Genomic DNA, 20,562 nt, shown 5'->3' with positions numbered 1-20,562 from the left:
AGTGTCATGTATGAGGGCTGATAAAAACGAGGCTGATACCGTACATGTGTATGTTCTTTCCATATACGTTGAGTTATTTCCAGTCACCTTCAACATAGAACCCGTTTGAATCCACAAACCCATGGAATCATTCCTTATACTTCTCATATCATTCCTATATATTTGTGTAAGACTGCAAGAGATCGCCAGTTTCAACTTCTGGCAGAAGACAATACTGCTGATATTTAAAGGGTGCAAATAAGAAATGGTATTAAATCCTCGGATAATTCTTTTGTTGTTTACGTTCACATGAGGACAAATTTGCGGTAATGACGGAACAGGATTTGAAAACTAACTATTCAAGCACTGTTACCACGATTTTTCTAAAGAATGTCTCTTTTACAGACTGGACATTTACAATGTGAACAAAATTGGGAGTTTTACGAAACTCTTACCTCTAAAGTTGGGATTAACACATACAGGTCTAAAACTAAAATCTGTAGAGTGGTTATAATTAACCTTGAGCCAGTGAAGGAAAACTGTTTTCTAGACCGAGCGGGGTGGCGTAATGGTTAACAAACCCGCGTCCGGCCATCCTGATTTAGGTGTCCCGCGATTTCCCTAAATCGCTTCAGGCAAGTGTGGGGGTGGTTCCTTTCAAAGGGTACTGCCGAGTTTCCCTGATCTGATGGGACCGATGACCTCGCTGTTTGTTGCCCCCCCCCCCACATACACGAAACCAACCAATTATTTTCCACACGAGGGCCCATCTTTATAGAAATGTTCAGACTGTATGCTGCAGGATTTGCGTTGTTAATAGTGGTTTCTGTCAGGGACTGTCATTAGGTGCCAGTATTCATACACAAGGATCAGTGTGAATTGCAGTTGCAGAGAATCAACACGGGTCTCGGCAAGGTGAGCACAGGACTTTACTCGTAAAGATGTTGTACCAAAAAACTACAGCAATATCAAAAGAACAGCAACGATGGCGCGGTTCATTACGACTGTCGACGCATTAAAGAAATGCGGAGAGGTCCTGTTTGCGCACCGCCTTGGCAGAACCTGATACGAACGTTCGAACTAACTGGCTCCCGGGAGAGGCCGGCAGCCAATTGCGCCGGAAATTGCTGAAGTCGTTACTGTTGCCATGGCTGAGAACGCTGGACGCAATTCGCGATCTTCAAGCAGTGCACGTTGCAGGTTGAAAATGAGCGTAGCAAGGGAGCTAGCTAATATCCCAGCTGAGATGTTTCAAGCAGCAGTAGAGCAATCTATAGCCTGGTTCCAGGCTGTCGTTTATGCAGGTGATCGTCACATTGAGCAACTTTTGTAACCTGGAAGGTAAACATGATACGCTATTAACAAATGTTACCCTCTCATGTGGAAATTAAAATGTGAAAATGTGTTTGTTTCAATAGCTTGTTTGTTTGCCGCATGTCCTTACAAATGTTTCCAAAAAATGGTTCAAATGGCTCTGAGCACTATGCGACTTAACTTCTGAGGTCATCAGTCGCCTAGAACTCAGAACCAATTAAACCTAACTAGCCTAAGGACATCACACATATCCATGCCCGAGGAAGGATTCGAACCTGCGACCGTAGCGGTCGCTCGGTTCCAGACTGTAGCGCCTAGAACCGCACGGCCACTCCGGCCGGCATACAAAGTTTCATTATCCTGTGATCACCCGTTTTCACGTGTCTCTCTCGAGTAGCGAAAGTTCAGTTATAACCCTCCTCTATATCCCACAAGTGTTGGATTATTTTTTTCCTATTTAGTGACCTTTACAAAACTGTTCATAACGTAAACGCTCACATAATTAGTGAAACAATATCTGATTTGGTCTTACCGAAATATTTACGCATCCCGACGAGGTTTAATCGACAGTCTGGTTTTCAACGGAGAACACCAGGACAATCGCGCCTAGATGTGTATACCCCGGAAAAGCTGAACTCAACACGAACTGGCAGAAATCTGTGCGCGTGCAGGGACTCGGTTCTGAGTAAAGTGTAATACCCTTGGCTCCTTTACGAATGAATAAAATTTGAACCAACATTTGTTTCAAGTGCGCGTGGAACCCTATTAATGCACTATTGGCTTCAGAGTTGCGCTGGCCGGCCTAAGTGGCCGTGCGGTTCTAGGCGCTGCGGTCTGGAACCGCGAGACCGCTACGGTCGCAGGTTCGAATCCTGCCTCGGGCATGGATGTGTGTGTGATGTCCTTAGGTTAGTTAGGTTTAACTAGTTCTAAGTTCTAGGGGACTGATGACCTAAAGTTGAATCCCATAGTGCTCAGAGCCATTTGAACCATTTTTTTGAGTTGCGCTTTCATCGCAGTGACTCGCACTATGAAATTTCCGTAGTAATTACGCTTCCTACTTTGCATCGAGGCTGGAAGCCTAAATGGAACTGTGACGAGGTGAGGTGTACGCCGCGGTAGGTGGGTAGCGTATACCCCGGGCGCGCTATCGCTCGGCGTGCTGTGTGACCCGGTGGCCCGCATCGGGCCTGCTGATAGCAGCCTCTCGCCGTGACGTCACCGAGCGTGGGCCGGCGGCCGGTTTTATTGCGCTGGCTGCGGCTGCGTAACCAGGCCGCAGCCAATGCCGCTCTCGCTCTCGGCTCATCACTGAGTGGGCGGCAAGCCGAGCAGCACGCGATTACTCACTCCGTAGTACTCTCCTCTCGGCTTCTTACCTCACCACTCCGTCACGCGCTGTTTTTGTGTGCCGAAGCGGCATTGACGTATGTGCGTGCCTCTCACGATGAGCTGCAGGCTAAATGGCGTGAGAAGGATGTTCATGCCCTACCGTAACATCTAGACTCTGCTGCCAAGTATACAGTACTTGCAGAGAGTATTTACTATTGAACTGTTGTGCATTAAGGCTTCATTTCTTCCCACCGTAGGAATAATGATTATATGCCAGCTGTACGTAATGGCACTGCCGTTTCTCGTTTCTCATCTTCCACTCCCTGTTCTCTTACGAACGTTCTTCTGTGTATTCTGTTGCGGTCATTGCATGACGAACGTCTTCATACCAGTTATACAGGGTGTTACAAAAAGGTACGGCCAAACTTTCAGGAAACATTCCTCACACACAAAGAAAGAAAATATGTTATGTGGACATGTGTCCGGGAACGCTTGCTTTCCATGTAAGAGCTCATTTTATTACTTCTCTTGCAAATCACATTAATCATGGAATGGAAACACACAGCAGCAGAACGTACCAGCGTGACTTCAAACGCTTTGTTACAGGAAATGTTCAAAATGTCCTCCGTTAGCGAGGATACATGCATCCACCCTCCGTCGCATGGAATCCCTGATGCAGCCCTGGAGAATGGCGTATTGTATCACAGCCGTCCACAATACGAGCACGAAGAGTCTCTATATTTGGTACCGGGGTTGCGTAGACAAGAGCTTTCAAATGTCCGCATAAATGAAAGTCAAGAGGTTTGAGGACAGGAGAGCGTGGAGGCCATGGAATTGGCCCGCCTCTACCAATCCATCGGTCACCGAATCTGTTGTTGAGAAGCGTACGAACACTTCGACTGAAATTTGCAGGAGCTCAATCGTGCATGAACCACATGTTGTGTCGTACTTGTAAAGGCACATGTTCTAGCAGCACAGGTAGAAATAAATGATAACGTGCTCCATTGAGCGTAGGTGGAAGAACATGGGGCCCAATCAAGACATCACCAACAATGCCTGCCCAAACGTTCACAGAAATTCTGTGTTGATGACGTGATTGCACAATTGCGTGCGGATTCTCGCAGCCCACACATGTTGATTTTGAAAATTTACAATTTGATCACGTTGGAATGAAGCCTCATCCGTAAAGAGAACATTTGCACTGAAATGAGGATTGACACATTGTTGGATGAACCATTCGCAGAAGTGGTGCCGTGGAGGCCAATCAGCTGCCAATAGTGCCTGCGCACGCTGTACATGGTACGGAAACAACTGGTTCTCCCGTAGCACTCTCCATACAGTGACGTGGTCAACGTTACTTTGTACAGCAGCAACTTCTCTGACGCTGACATTAGAGTTATCGTCAACTGCACGAAGAATTGCCTCGTCCATTGCAGGTGTCCTCGTCGTTCTAGGTCTTCCCCAGTCGCGAGTCATAGGCTGGAATGTTCCGTGCTCCCTAAGACGCGGATCAATTGCTTCGAACTTCTTCCTGTCGGGAAAAAAATGGCTCTGAGCACTATGGGACTCAACTGCTGAGGTCATTAGTCCCCTAGAACTTAGAACTAGTTAAACCTAACTAACCTAAGGACATCACAAACATCCATGCCCGAGGCAGGATTAGAACCTGCGACCGTAGCGGTCTTGCGGTTCCAGACTGCAGCGCCTTTAACCGCACGGCCACTTCGGCCGGCTCCTGTCGGGACACCTTCGTTCTGGAAATCCGTCTCTATACAAACGTACCGCTCCACGGCTATTGCCCCGTGCTAATCCATACATCAAATGGACATCTGCCAACTCCGCATTTGTAAACATTGCACTGACTGCAAAACCACGTTCGTGATGAACACTAACCTGTTGATGCTACGTACTGATGTGCTTGATGCTAGTACTGTAGAGCAATGAGTCGCATGTCAACACAAGCACCGAAGTCAACATTACCTTCCTTCAATTGGGCCAACTGGCGGTGAATCGAGGAAGTACAGTACATACTGACGAAGCTAAGATGAGCTCTGACATGGAAATTAAGCATTTCCGGACACAGGTCCACATAACATCTTTTCTTTGTTTGTGTGTGAGGAATGTTTCCTGAAAGTTTGGCCGTACCTTTTTGTAACACTCTGTGCATTAACATCGCTTGAACCTCGAAAAGACAGTCACAGATAACAGTCTTAATGTAACTGCATTCCTGGCAATGTCTTTAAAACAATGCTCAGCGTTCCGCCTCAGTGCGCACAGTTCGCCGTCACATACTTGTCGCGGGTATTCTTGTCTGGAGCGGACAGTACACAGTGGAGCGGAGGCACAACGCGGAAGCGTGCGTGTGCTGGGACCGGCTGGCAGGCGCGCAGAGGTCGCTGGCTCTAGCGGTACCACGGGCTGGCTCCGCCCGCTACACCGCAGAGGAATGCCCAGGCGGGACCGGAACCCGCTGGCGCTGAAATGCTGGGAGTTCACGGCCGGCCGGGCCTCAGGCACTCCTGTCGGCTCCCGCACTGTTATTTCCCACTGGGGTACGCGCTTAGTTCGGATGCCGCAGGGCACTGTTCTTGGACCAATGGATTTGATGTACAATCGATAATTCAGAACCCGAAAGCTTTTGGCGTAATGGCCTCTGTGTCCGATGTACCTTCAAATATCCTTCACGATAAGGCCTCTGCTTAGAGTACCAAACGTGTCTTGACTTTTCCTGGCAGATTAAAACTGTGTGCCGGACCGAGACTCGAACTCGTGAGTCGTGCTTGGGTAGCTCAGTCGGTAGAGCACTTGCCCGCGAAAGGCAAAGGTCCCGAGTTCGAGTCTCGGTCCGGCACACAGTTTTAATCTGCCAGGAAGTTTCATATCAGCGCACACTCCGCTGTAGAGTGAAAATTTCATTCTGTGTCTTGACTTTCCTGCATTCGAATGGGATAATGTACAAATTGATGGCCAAGTCTTGTAAAACACTGAGAATATTTGCGATGTCTCGGGTGTTCTCTGTGCGATTGCTTAATAGTGCGATTCGGGTGTTCAGCCGAGATGTTCTTTCCACTTCCATAATGGAACGCGTCACTGATATGCGGATGTCACGGATTAGAATGGTAGGCAAGGGCCACCTATGCAGTCCGTAGGCAGTGTTACGAGTTTCGAATGTATGTTTATTTATGAAATGTACCCCAGATTTGAATGTAACACTGCCTGTTGACGGTGCCAAAATCAAAATAGACTAAATTAAAGGTAACTGGCGTTTGTCGCGGGATTTCAGTGCAAGTAGTTCATGAGATACCGTAGTCCGAACATTGTAAACACTGACAATTGTTCGTTCCATGTTGTAGTACAAAAGAATGTTTCTCATGGATGCGTATTCGCAGTCCTGAACAGATGATAATAAGTCTCCGGAGGCGTCTTGTTGTTAAATGGGACATTGCCTAGGTCAAACGAGAGACAAAGGTGAATGCAGTGCCCCAGTGATGTATGACGCGTAAAGACTGTGCTCAGAACGACGACCACCAGCGTCAGTACAACCTTTCAGTCTGTCGTGAAACTATTGCTGCACACGTGTTATCATTTCAGCGGAAACTGCGGCACAGGCAGCAGTAATGCGCCGATTCATACCATGTGTAATTGTTTGACGACGTTGAAGAGGTTGACACCTATTGGGATATCGTTCGGCGTACTCGATACACGAACGAAAGGCATACTTCCTACATTCACTATAAACAATGAGCATTGAGGAATGATATCTTCCAAGCAAGTCCTACTACGTCCACTATCACACAATAAGCGGCAGGACCGTCGAAATGTAATCGCAATCTTCACACAACACAATGTAAGCAAACATAACACCGTCATCTAGCATCTAAGCAATTGATAACTCGTAAACTAATTCCACTAGCTCCCTGCAACAAACACCACTGACGTTTCCATTTACTCTACTTTTAGGATTTTACTAGCAATAGACATTGTCCCATTCAAGAGGAGGAGAAGGGGATTTAGTGTTTAACGTCTCCTAGACATCGAGGTCATTAGAGATGGAACACAAAAAAATGGCTCTGAGCACTATGCGACTTAACTTCTGAGGTCATCAGTCGCCTAGAACTTAGAACTAATTAAACCTAACTAACCTAAGGACATCACACACATCCATGCCCGAGGCAGGATTCGAACCTGCGACCGTAGCGGTCACGCGGTTCCAGACTGAAGCGCCTTTAACCGCACGGCCACACCGGCCGGCGATGGAACACAAGCTCGGATTAACAAAGCATGGAGAAGGAAAGCCGTCATGTCCTTTCCAAGGAACCATCCCGGCATTTGCCTTAAGCGATCTAGGGAAATCTGGATGGCAGGACTCGGGTTTGAAGCGTCATTCCCCCGAATGCGACCAATTAAAGATTTGTAAATGTTTTAAGAAACTGCACTTTCATCAACTTCTCACTGTCTGTTTATTAGCTCCAGACACGCACCCTCGTCTACAATTCAATTCCTTAAATACATCGTATCCATAGTGTCTTCCAACTTCAAAGTGCTTATGACGACCTCAACTCTGCTGGACCACTTTCAGCGAGGTGTCTCAGTGTCTGTGGAGAAACACCAGTACATTTTTCCTCAAGAACAAAACGCTGCATTCTGGAGCGAAGTCGACGTTCTAACTCATCCAAAAGGTGTTCAGTTGTGTTCAGGCGAGATTCCGCACAGGCCAGTCCATTTCGGGAATGCTATTGTCCTCAGACCATTCCCCCAAAGGTGGTGCTTTATGACACACTGCATTGTCATGTTGATATAAACAGTCATGGCTTACGAACTGTTCCTCTACTGTTTCAAGGCACGATACTCTAAATTGTGTTTATATTCTTCCGCATTTAGCGCTCTCTTAAGCACAATAAGTGAACCACACCCTAATCACGACAAACATCCCAATACCATAACATCATGTCCCCAGCACTTCACTGTTGGCACCACACATGATGGCAGGTAGCATTCTCCAGACATTCGCCAAACCCAGACACTTTCATCGAATAGCCATAGGATATAGCGTGATTCATCAATACAAATCACTCGTTCTCAATCGTCCACCGTCCAGTGGCGTCCCTCTTTACATCACTTGAAGCACCGCTTAGCACTGACAGCGAAAATGTGTCGCTTATGAGGAGCTGCTCGATCATTATACCACATTATTTTAACTCGTTACGCACGGTCGTTGTGCTAGATGGACTGCTGGTGGCACTTTCGAACTCACAAGTGATTCCCTCCTTTGATTTCATGCGACTTTTTACAATCATCCACCGCAGTGCTCAACCCTCCCAGTCCGTCAGTACGTGAAGTTTGCGTCGTCTTGCTTTAATTGTGGTTGTTACTTCGTGTTTCCACGTCCGTCTCATCACTATCCATCGTATTGAGCAACTTTGGAAGGACTGAAATGTCCGCGATGGATTTGTTATTCAGGTGCATCCAGTGAATAGTCTACGTTCGAAGTCACTGTGCTCTGTTGATCTAGCCATTCTGCTATTACTGCTTCTCTGTTGACAGCACACCCCGCTTCCTTTAATATTATCGGGTCTACATGCCGTGACGTCTATTGGTCAGTTCTGCATTACGTATGGGTGTTCGGGTACTTTTGTTCGGATAGTGCGTATGACATGGAAGATACTGGAAAATTGATGCCTGTTCTAACGTTTCAACATCGATGACAATTTTTGACTGTTTCCCTAGGTCGCCATTTCTGTAGTTTCAGTGGTTGTAACTGGAGCTGTGAGGTGCATTTTTTACCTACTCTCAGCTATTTATGTCCACATTGTATCTAATTCATTGGACTACTTAATATTTGACAGGGGTGAAAACAATAATTGTGACACTCTGCTGTCGCGGCAGTGATACACTAGAGACCTTTGCATACTGGAAAACTAAAATATTTCATGTAAAAGAACCCATTGTGAAGAAATATAGTGAACGGATACGCTAGTATGGAATGCCGCTGGAACCCATGTGAACGAATGAACCAACTGGAAAACCGGCACTTGAACGTCGTGCAGACGTGCGGAGCTTTGGCTGGCTCTGACAAAGGCGATGAGGCACTCGCCATCCGACGGGAAATGCGAATGAGGGCCTGGGGCATATCTGCGGTTTCCGTCCGGATGCCGGCGGAACCTTTTGATTTTGCCGCTCGCCACCTACGGCGGAGCAGTAAAGATGTTTACGGCTCTACAGCCGGGAGAACTGGCCAAGCATCGCGTTTAATTGTTTACACCTGGTGGGTGAGTCGTCGTAAGTGTTGGATCATTACTTGCTTCCTGTCAGTCGGACGCTAACCCCACGTGCAACTGCGAAAAAGAAAACAGTTTCATTATCACGGATCAGAAACGTGTGTGTTGCTCGCGTGATCCATTGAGCCAACGATGCTGCTTCGTATTTTCCACCACAAACATTGTTATTGAGTGTTACAACGATTGCTAGATGCTGATGAGTGTAATAATAATTGAGTTATTTGAAATTTTTGATGCTCTTTCATTCTGCGGACATGGAAGAGTGAACTACATTATTTGCATGTTGAGTTCGGATGTGAGTTAGTGGAGAGGAAAGTGGCGAATGAGATGCGACACTGTTTTTAGTTCAGGGAGACACCATATTGTATTGAGTTAAATTACGTAACTGGTGGATATTCCTTGCCACAGTGTACCTGTTATTACTGTAAGCCGTTTCAGAGTACCATCAAATTGAGGATCTCTTGAAAACGTTTCGTTTTTTATATGACTTGTTATAATAAAACGCCAGGAAACTAGCATCGGTAGCTACAGGCGTCCTGTAGCTGATGTTTTTAATCTTGTACCTTATGTGCTGTGAAAGTATACCGTTTCAATGCTAAGGCACATTGATAATCTATCAATAGCACGTCGTTTTGATACAATTTATCACTGTTAAATAGCAAATAATGACATTTCTAGATGCATCTTCAGGCAGTGTATCATATATACAGAGCACTGGCTGTCATGTTGAAGCTGTAGCTTGGTTGATAGAGTCGAGAGCTGTGAAGAGAAGATAACAGATTTACGGCCTCCTCCTTCCAATTTTTTTCGATTTTTCTTCTAAACTGTCTGGGTGTTTCTTGTTAATTTCATAGAAGTATTGCGGTGGTCTCGCGGTTCTAGGCGCGCAGTCCGGAACCGTGCGACTGCTACGGTCGCAGGTTCGAATCCTGCCTCGGGCATGGATGTATGTGATGTCCTTAGGTTGGTTAGGTTTAAGTAGTTCTAAGTTCTAGGGGACTGATGACCACAGCAGTTGAGTCCCATAGTGCTCAGAGCCATTTGAACCATTTTTGTCATAGAAGTATTACCTGCAATAGTCGATGTTATTTATTATAAATAATGTATTTCATGGAAGTCTTGCTGGGATGAGCAACGACTGGAATTTTTCTCCAATTTAATTTTATTCGAGGTGATAATTAAAATTTTATTGTTATATTTATAATGATTTTCTTCCATGTTTACGTAATAAATCAAAATAGAAACAACTTACAAAAGTGAGAGCATGCTACATTTAGAGAGAGAGTGGAGAAGTTGGGATGTGTGAGCAGGACTTCTTGCATGCGGAGTGGGAAATCTCTTGCATCTTTTTCAACAAAAAAATCATAACATATTACCAAAGTTAGTTTTCAGATTACCACATTGTTTTGCTTGCCAAATTGCTGTTTCCATGTTCACTCGGCAATCGAACATAATGTCACTGCCGCATCTATTACGTATTTTAGGCTATCTAACGCTCAAGGAGCCATATTACTGTGCTGTTTTTAGGATCCTGCACCTACATTGGTAGAAGCGGCACTCTTAAAGGATCACTTTGTTGTCCGTCAGTTCGTCTGTCCGTTTGTCAGACTGTTAAAAATCTTTTTCCACAGGAATGGACAAATATGTCGAGCTCGAGTTTATGTCATATACTAAGGTGTACGGTCTCTTGACGGTGTAAAATATTTAAGCTTCTAAGTCAAAGCAATCAAAAGATACGACCATTTATGTCACGAATTTTGATACTCGCAAACTCGCTTACTAAAACCTAGAGGGTACTTCCCGTTTACCTACACTCACAAACTTTGTCTAGAAGCAAGTTTTCACAGTACTAGTAAATTAATACACCTGAAAACTGTTTGTAATTACTTCAGACGGATAACATAATTTTGTCATTTGTTATCCAACTTAAAACGTTCTCGAAAGTCTTGGAACTGCTGGGGCCGATATCTTGCCAGTATCGATGTCGATAACAGGCAAAAATACTCAGAAAGTGAGTACTACTCACAGTGACCAAAGTTTAAAATTTTTTATTTGATTATTATTAGCCGGCAGGAGTGGCCGTGCGGTTCTAGGCGCTTCAGTTTGGAACCGCGTGGCCGCTACAGTCACAGGTTCGAATCCTGCCTCGGGCATGGATGTGTGTGATGTCCTTAGGTTAGTTAGGTTTAAGCAGTTCTAAGTTCAAGGGGACTGATGACCTCAGATGTTAAGTCCCATAGTGCTCAGAGCCATTTGAACCATTTTTTGATTATTATTTTTAATTAAAACTGCGTAACTAGTTATATTATCATTTCAGTATTACAGCTTCTTTGTACACTTCAAGTGAGCAGTGCTAATTTCTATCGCACCCATTTCCATAATTTTTGCAGCTGCCCGATTTGAGCGGCGTCTCGTATTAGGGCCCCTACACAAGAGGGCGACAGCCGAGGCGTGACGCGCACTTGGGTTGTGCCCACGCCTTGTCGCAGCCGTGTCGCGTGCCCCGGCGAGCTTCCGCCGCCACCTGCAGCGCGCTGCTGTCCTAATTGGCGCTCATCTGCAAACAATGGCCCAGGTGAAGATGGCCCGCAGGCTTGTGGCGCGTGGACCCGCATGCGCGCCTCGCATGGGGGTCGTCTTCACCTGGCGCATTGTCCGCTACCGGCGTTCACCCTTTCTACCCAATGGCGCTAGGACGCTCCTTACGTACACCTGTAAAGCTCACGAAACTAGTCCATCACCTCTCTCCACTCGTGCATTTGCGTCCTATTGTAGCGGCCTGCACACGATTACGATGGTGGTGAGACGTTGTGCACAGTGGCAAGGGCCCTGTACTACGTGATACTGTGGCTAAAAGCGTCGTCCTGCCCCGCCCATCTGTAGCTTGCCCTTTGGGGCGCGCAGACAACATTTAGCGTTGATTTTCATGTCAGTTTAGGTATGGTGAAGGTACTTAGCCAATGTAGTGTTCGTACACTTTTTGAGTCATCAGTCTTCTGAAATTCTTGATGCGATCCGCCTCATTTCTTGCCTTATCAGTCTACCTAATTTTCAACATTCTTCTGTTGCACAACATCTCATACCCTTCGATTCCCTCCTGTTCCGGTTTCCCTACTGTCCATAATTGGCTACCAAACAGAAATTTGGTCCTTGAATTAAGGCCACTGCTTGATACTAGTAGACTTCTTTTGGCTACAAATGTCTTCTACACTGTGCTACTCTACTCTTCACGTCCTCCTTGCTTCGTTCGTAATGGATTATTTTTTTGTTTCCAAGGTAGCAGAAATCCTTAACTTCTTCTACTTTGTGGTTCAAAAATGGTTCAAATGGCTCTGAGCACTATGGGACTTAACATCTGAGGTCATCAGTCCCCTAGAACTTAGAACTACTTAAACCCAGCTAACCTAAGGACGTCACACACATCCATGCCCGAGGCAGGATTCGAACCTGCGACCGTAGCGGTCGCGCGGTGCCAGACTGAAGCGCCTAGAACCGCTCGGTCACACCGGCCGGCCGTGTACTTTGTGATCACCGGTTCTGCTGTTGAGTTTCTCGTTATTCTCATTTCTCTTCCTCCTCTCTTCGATTTACTCGGTATCTGTATTCTGTACTCATTAGACTGTTCATTCCATTAACTGATTTTAGGAATGATATCAGCAAAAATTATCATGATATCTTTTCGGTCTGAATTTTAATCCCACTCTTGAACCTTTCTTTTGTTTCCGTCGTTGCTTTTTCGATGCTTAGAGGGTTTCCCAGAAATGCTAGGTCAGACTTCGGACACATCATCCAAAGATCTTCTGTCTGGTGGAACAGCGCCGTGAAGTGGACTGCGCCTGTAAGTGCAGGCTACCCATTTTGCATCCACATGTCCACATTGCAATACCTGGCCAGCTGCCCAGGGGAAAGAACACTAGCGACTTGCTTGAGCCACGTCTACTTTCAGGTACTAAACATCCTAAAAGCATCCTCGCCTTAATGACTTAAATTATTAGTCCGCAAATGAAGTAAATTCTTAAGTAGTGTTGTTCATTACACTGTCCTCAATCATCAACAGAAGTATCTGCACTTACACCCTTAACATCCTGCGTATATATTGGGTGACTGAAAAAAAAAACTGATAAATCTTAGGGACTAATTCCTTATACAGCAAAAAGTAAAAAATGTCTTGTAAACATGGGTTCTAAAGAGCATATCTTTAGAAATATGAGAACTTGGCCGTTTTTGATACTATGAAACACATCTCTTCCACTGCAAGCTCTTTGCTTTCCATGTTTTGGGAGGAGGAAGAATTGACCAAAACAAGGAAAAAAATTTCCAGTTAACGATGAGTGTAATATGCATACTGTAAGAGATATGAGCACTTGCTCATCCTCGCTTGTTTGAAATACAGCTCTTCTGCCGTACAAGTGCATGTAGCTCTTGAGGTACACATTGTAGAGCCCATGTTTACTAGACTTTATTCTTGTTTTTGTTCAGACTATCCCCCTCCAAATACGAAAACGAAAGAGTTTGCAGTAGAAGAGATGTGTTTCATAGTGTCTAAGATGGACAAGTGCTCATATCTCTCAAAATATGCGCTTTAAAGCCATAATTTACTTGACTTTTTTTCTTGTTTTATGTAAGGAACGTGTCAGTAAAGTCTCTAGGTGTTTCTTTGTTACACCCTGTATACTATGTAGCACTGCACATGTTATAATGTATGTTGAAAAAATAGACCTATTGCAGAGTGATGGTAGTAAACAAAATCCGCCTTTTCCTTTCGTTTCAGATTTCTACAGGGTGCAAAAGACACCTGCCGACAAGAAGCTGGAAGCGGTATCCAGCAGACAGACAGAAAGCGTGTGCGCCGAGGCCGATGCCGACTGAGCTGGTGCGACCGCACTCTCGGCTTGAGCGCTGGGAAGTCTTCCAGAGGACTGCCGTTTGAAGAGGCTCGTTCCGGTACACGCCATCTGCGACAAGCAGGGCGGGTGGAGAACCTGCATCCGAACGACACTCCGTCCACCACGTAGTGTGGCCGGTCCTCGGAAATCAGCGGATCTCGTAAATCTGTAGATCCGACCACTTACTGTGACGTCACGCACGCTTGCGCAGAGGACTCTGGTGTGGTGCGAGGCGCATACCCTTCTGTTTTCCTGTATTTCTGTGCTGCTATCAGTGCTAGTACCGTATAGCACTCGCCAGAGACTCTACATTAATACAGTTTGATGTAATACAGTCTTGGTCATACTCTCCCCTGTAATGTTTACTTCATTCTTGAACACTGTTGTTAACATTTTAATTCTTGAGGGTATGTGTGATGTGCAATGTTGTAAATAGCCTGCAAAAGAAAACTTCCTCTGAAAGAACACAGGATTATTCGACATTATCACTACTGATAATAGTGTTTAGTACTTAGGGTGTTCAAGAGGTCTTACACATTATTTATTGCATTATAAAAATGTAAATAGTCAAAGTAAAAATTATTTAAATGTTGTAAGCTAACATACCAAAGCCGGAGGACAGTGGGTGTGATAATATTGTTTTAAAAGATTTAGTTTCTGTTGCTCATTCCGTTAGAAACGTATTATTCCTTTTGTCACTTGTGTTGAGTTGAAATAATTGGTACAGTGTACAGACAACATGAGTATCGCAGATAAATATTTGGGGAGAAATTCTGCATCTTTTACGATAGTCTTCTTGTTATTGTTGACTGAAATGTGGAAATTAAGAGAAGACTCGTTGTGAATCTCAAATTGCAACTACTTAGTTTTATTAATTCTCGTGAAACATTATTTTGTTTAAACGTGAGGTTAATTTATTTCACTGTTTTGTCGTAAAAGTAATTTTTATCCTAACGTTGCATCAACTATTGGCTGCAAAGGTCTTAGGCATAACTTACACGCACTCTACTTTTCTAAATAGTATCTGCACCGCGTGATTTAGTGTTTCCCTCGCACTCCAAGCACTGTCCATGCTTCGCAAAATATCGTGCCTTACGTGTTTGTCGATCCTATTCTAAATGTCATGTGTAGATGTGTCTTGTTGTGGAGTTCCTAGCTAGGCACAAATTTCGCCAGCAAATCCCTAGTTTGTCGCCTCTTCTTGTCTGGCTAGCTTTTCTGAGAGCTGCCAGCCTACAGCGGATAGGCCAAAGAAAGTGCGTAACACACACGTTGCATCCTTAGCAGTGTAGTGTAAGTGTTCCATCCATTGGCGATTTCGTCTTCTCTTGACTAACCACTCTAGTCACCCCTAAATAATCTTAGTATTTGACATCTGCAATTACCTTTAAGGGGAAAGTATGTAAATTTTGTGAAAGAGATTGACAAAGTCAAAATATTTAATGTATAAATGTAAGTATTTAACTTTGTGTAAGTGCGCTGTAATACTGAAATGTTGAGGGTCTTCGTAGCATTGTGTCTTACTTCAGGCATAAGTACATCTAAAACAAAGGGAATTATCTTTGTGGTATCGTTGTATATTACTGGATGTTGATTCTATGATGAATGTACAGTTTAATTTAATCTGTCCATTAATTATTACGTAATGATTGAAATGCTGTCGTTCAGATTATTAAATAAACATTGTATATTCCGTTCAGTAATGTCTAGTCTGAATGATACCAGATCTCATTATGTTATAACATTTGTTCTTTTCGACGTAAGATACAGTAAATGTCAGTCATCTGAATAAACTCTTAACTGTGACTAAAAAAACTGTGTTTAATATCTGCTGCTGCATTTGTCTTGGAATACCCCTGAATCTTGTTTAACAGACAGATGAATGACATCGTCACTACAGCAAGATCTCGCACTGACATTTAAGAGACAGTGTTGCAATATTGCCAAAAACAATACTGTAACACTTAAGATGGGGAAATATACCAAATAAACAACTGTAACAGTATCTATATCTATGCAACTTCGTCACTTGTTTATCCCACATTGAAAAACTAGTTAAACAGAGCAGGCTATTTATTTGGAACACTAACAACAGTAATCGAACAAGAAACTGCACGAATATCCTGAAAAAGGAGAATGGAAAACTACCTGTACAGAAACAAAAGGAACAAATATTGCGATACATAGAAGTACTGAATAACGGAAAGACAGACGACACAAAGCGACTAAAACTAAGTCACAGATCTGACGCCACACAAACTACCGTTTTGACAGGGATAACAGACAATTGGATGAACACAAAACAAATCTCAGTATCTGCATTTGGTAGAATATCAAAGGATTCTGCAAAAGAACATGAAGCAGAAAAATTTTAACGTCTAATAAATACATTTTTCACAGCTCCAGTGTCAACGAACGTAAATGTAATGAATACGATCTCAAACACACAAAATGTATTGTAGAATAAGCGAACCAAGATAGTAACTGTCACCACAAAGCATAAAAACCGAAGCAGCACTATGTATTAGGGTCTATAAAATTCTTCCAGTATCAGTTCAAAGTGGCCGTTGTGAAGGAAGAACATTAGCATATCTTTTTCAGTTTCGCGAGAAGGTGATACCAATTTGCAATTCTTCGATACACGTCAAATGAATCCAAGAGGTAAGTAGTTAATATCACTAACTAGTTAAATGTATATTATAGCAACCTGTATTGTAAGCTTGGAATCTTCAGCTTCACACGTCTCAAACACATTGGTGTAGTTAATGTAGCTTTGAGACTTGTTAGATGCTTTACATAGTATAATCCTGTACTGCAATCGCTTTCCATGTCCACATTAAAGGAGTAGTGCATACAGTAATGAACAATGCAATGGAACTCAGTAAACAATGGTTCTGCTATTGAAACCCAGCCGACAGAAAATAATTCACTAGACTGAGAAAGTATGTAAAGGGAGAAGTCAGATTATGGAATATAGCATGAGAGGGAAAAGACAGATGGAAATTGACAGGAATCCAAAGATATTCTAAAAGTGGATGTAAGTATTTATGTACGTATGTTCCACATCTTCTCCTAAACCACGGGACTAATTTAAACCAAACCTTATACACACACCCTTTACTGAAAAGCAACAACGCTGGGGGGGGGGGGGGGAGGGGGTACGAACCATCTACCTATCCTAGTTCGGGAGATATGCCGTAATAAACACTGAGATGCGTGAAAAACTGCCGCACCATGCACTACGTATTAAGTTGTTACTTCTCTGCTAATAACTCTAATAGCCATCAATTTCGCGGACAGTATCCACATATTACGCTAAATGCACCTACAAAATTATATCATGGTGCCATACACAGTTCAGGAGAAATTACGTCATAAATGCAGCCGCATTGCGCATAACACGACTTTTGTACTGATACGATTCGCAACACATTTTGAAGTCAGTATGCACATATGCATGGAAAGAGGTTATAAGATGAACATCAACAAAAGTAAAACGAGGATAATGTAACGTAGTCAAATTAAATCAGGTGATGCTGAGGGAATTACATTAGGAAAAGAGACACTAAATTAGTAAATGAGTTTTGCTGTTTGGCAAGCAAAATAACTGATGGTGGTCGAAGTATGGAAGATATAAAATGTAGACTGGGAATGGCAAGAACAGCGTTTCTGGAGAAGAGAAATTTGTTAACGAGTATAGGTTTAAGTGCCAGGAAGTCCTTTCTGGCCGTATTTGTATGGAGTGTAGCCATGTATGGAAGTGAAACATGGACGATAAACAGTTTAGACAAGAAGAGAATAGAAGCTTTTGAAGTGTGGTGCTACAGACGAATGCTGTAGATTAGGTAGGTAGATCACGTAACTAATGAGGAGATACTGAATGGAATAGGGGAGAGAAGAAATTTGTGGCACAACCTGACTAGAAGAAGGAATTGGTTGGTAGGACACATTCTGAGGTAACAAGGGATCGTCAATATGTACTGGAGGGAAGAGCGGGAGGTAAAAACTGCAGAGGGTGACGAAGAGATGGATACAGTAAGAAGATTCAGAAGGATGTAGGTTGCAGTAAGTACTGGGAGATGAAGAGGCTTGCACAGGATAGAGTAGCATGGAGAGGTGCATCAAACCAGTCTTTGGACTGAAGACCACAACAACAACATTCACATATGCCGCTGAATGTACCTACAAAAATGTATCATTGCATGACACAGACCAGGAGATATGACGTCACAAACACTGAGACACGTGAAAAAAAATGCCGCAACATACATGAAGTTTTAATACATTTATTCTTTACAGTTAAATCACTCATACATTTGAAACGACTTAAGGGAATCCCTGCCATATAGCAGCGCATGTGGCAGCTTTCAACTGCGAAGAGCAAACGGCAGTAAGCGAACAATAGCCGTCTATAGAGCTATGAAGAGGTGTTGCCATAGAGGCGTGTTGTTGACCCGCAAAGCAACTGCGTCCAGCGTACAGAAATTGTCCGGGATCAACTCACACGAAGTCTACTGCAGATGTACACGTAAGGCTTCGTTTCTAATAGAAAACTGGCAAAATGAATACCCGGGAAATGCCGTGTTTGTCACTTAGTACAAAACTAAACTTGAACTACTCTTTTTTGGATGCTGTGCACAAAGCTAAAATATTCTGAGTGAACCGCGAAAACCAAAATACAGTATACTTATTTATTTGTTGCTATTAATTGAAGATCTGGCCGCTGAAGTCCCTAAGGAAGAACTTATGGCATAAACAGTTACAGTGTTGTGAAAATCTATCTTTACACAACTTGAAGCTTTAAAGTAAAACGGGAAACACTTTTTAATACACTTCAGAACAATGGGAAGTGTTTCCTATTCATTATTGTGATCATGTTCTACCAGGCAGCTACGGGAAATTCAGTTAAAGTTACTTAAAGCTGTAAAATCTGTAGCACTATTCTGGCCTTGTGACACGGACAATTATCCTGCTGGAAGATGTAACTGTATTCTGCAAGAAATCAAGAATCAAAGTAGTCCCCAACAACGTTCGTATAGTTTACAGCTGCCATGGTGCGTACGATTACTACTCAATAAGAGAAAACTAAGTAACACTACATAGTTTGTGTGTGAAATAAAATGAAATAAAACCGTTTACGACCGCCAGAAATAAATAACATCTAAGCACATACTTGTACTAGATAGTAGTTACTGTTCTAGACTCGTTAAGGGCATTGAATTAATGGTCAGAAATGAATACTTATTTTTGAACATAAACGAGTTACACCTTAAACTCATAGCAGCTGTTCTAACGGATACCAGCCAGAATAAATGCATATATTAAGAAGGCGCATGAAAAACATTACACCATTCTCTCATGACCTGATGAGTCAAAACATTAGGACCACCTACTAAATACGGTAGAGTGTTGCTCCACCTTTGGAATACAATACAGTAGCAACTATTGGTGGCAAAGATCCTTTGTAGGGCTGCCGAGGTATGTGGCACCATATGTCTTCGCACAGTTCACGCAATTCGGTGGATTGCAGTTGCGGATCCGATGACCAATAGCGTCCCAGATGTGCCCCATTGGTTTCAGATGGGTAAAATTTGGAGACGAAGACATCAACGTGATTTCATTATCATGCTTCTCAAAACGCTGTAGTACTATTCTGGCCTTGTGACACGGACAATTATCCTGCTGGAAGATGTAACTGTATTCTGGAAGAAATCAAGAATCAAGGTAGTCCCCAACAACGTTCGTATAGTTCACAGCTGCCATGGTGCGTACGATTACTACCACAAGTCCCTCTAATACCCAGATGAATGTTCTTTGCAGCACAATACTGCCATCATAGTCATCAGTTCGTGGCGTAAATTACGTTTCGAACACTCGTTCGTCTGGATGACAGCATATTGTCCTGGTGCAACAATGATTGTGATTCATCCGACCAGGCGACACGTTTCTATTGATTGACAGCCTAGTCTCAATGCTCCCGTGAACTGACAATGTTGGTGAGTCAACAAGCAAACATACAAGGGATATCTGCCGCGGAGCTACATGATCAACAACGTGCACTGAACGATGGAGTTTGAAACACTTGTGCCTAAATCAGCATTATATTCTCTGACATCAGATTTTCCACTGATCGTTGCTTACCGTCCTTTACAGAGAGAGGAAGCCTGCGACGATGACGTTCCGTGATGTGAGGCGTGGACGTGCAACACGTTGTCGCCTACTTGTGGTTTCACCGTGAAAGATGCCTACCGTTGTCTCTTACAGCTTTCCACCACCTATTTTATCTTTTTTAAGTTGTATAATATTTGTTTTACAACTGTCTTTGAGATACCAAGTTAGTCAGCTTAATTACCCACCAATTCTTCGTAAATGGCTTGCATGGCCACTGCATCAGAAACTTTGTCTTTGGTGTCCTGTTGGGTCTCAAACAATCACAGGGCTTCGCAGTCGTGTATGCCATATGCTTGTGGTTCGAAAAGAACTCAGAGTATGTGGGCTAAGAGGGTTCTGATGCAGAGTACATCACCTACAACGTCATCTATGAGTATTCGGATTTCCCCACCCCTCCACCAATCCACGCCTCTAACAAATGGTGGGAAATTCAGAAACTTGCGAGAAATTCAAAAACAGCCAGGGGTTTCCTCCAGTCCTATGAAATTGCTCTGGAAGTAGGGCATCTGCCCTAAATACAAAATCGTGGGAAATTTAAAAATCCAAGATGATGCATTGTCTCGCTAGTGGAAGTAGACCACTGGTGCTAATTACAGAATCCA

General features: G+C 43.6%; 1 protein-coding gene across 1 annotated transcript in view; it reads left to right on the top strand.

The window, feature by feature from the left end:
• LOC126199147 (uncharacterized) overlaps window positions 1-15,488 on the top strand; it is a 59,888-nt gene extending 44,400 nt beyond the window's left edge. Inside the window, exon 2 of the mRNA XM_049935903.1 lies at window positions 13,675-15,488. Within this exon, the coding sequence (XP_049791860.1) occupies window positions 13,675-13,772 (98 nt within the window). The 3' untranslated portion in view covers window positions 13,773-15,488. The remainder of the gene's footprint in view (window positions 1-13,674) is intronic.
• The last annotated feature ends 5,074 nt before the right edge of the window (window positions 15,489-20,562 follow it).

The sequence above is a fragment of the Schistocerca nitens genome, chromosome 8 (assembly GCF_023898315.1).
Source record: "Schistocerca nitens isolate TAMUIC-IGC-003100 chromosome 8, iqSchNite1.1, whole genome shotgun sequence".
Lineage (NCBI taxonomy): Eukaryota > Metazoa > Arthropoda > Insecta > Orthoptera > Acrididae > Schistocerca > Schistocerca nitens.
Note: the sequence above shows the minus strand (reverse complement) of the source record. Positions and strands in the feature narration are given on the sequence as shown.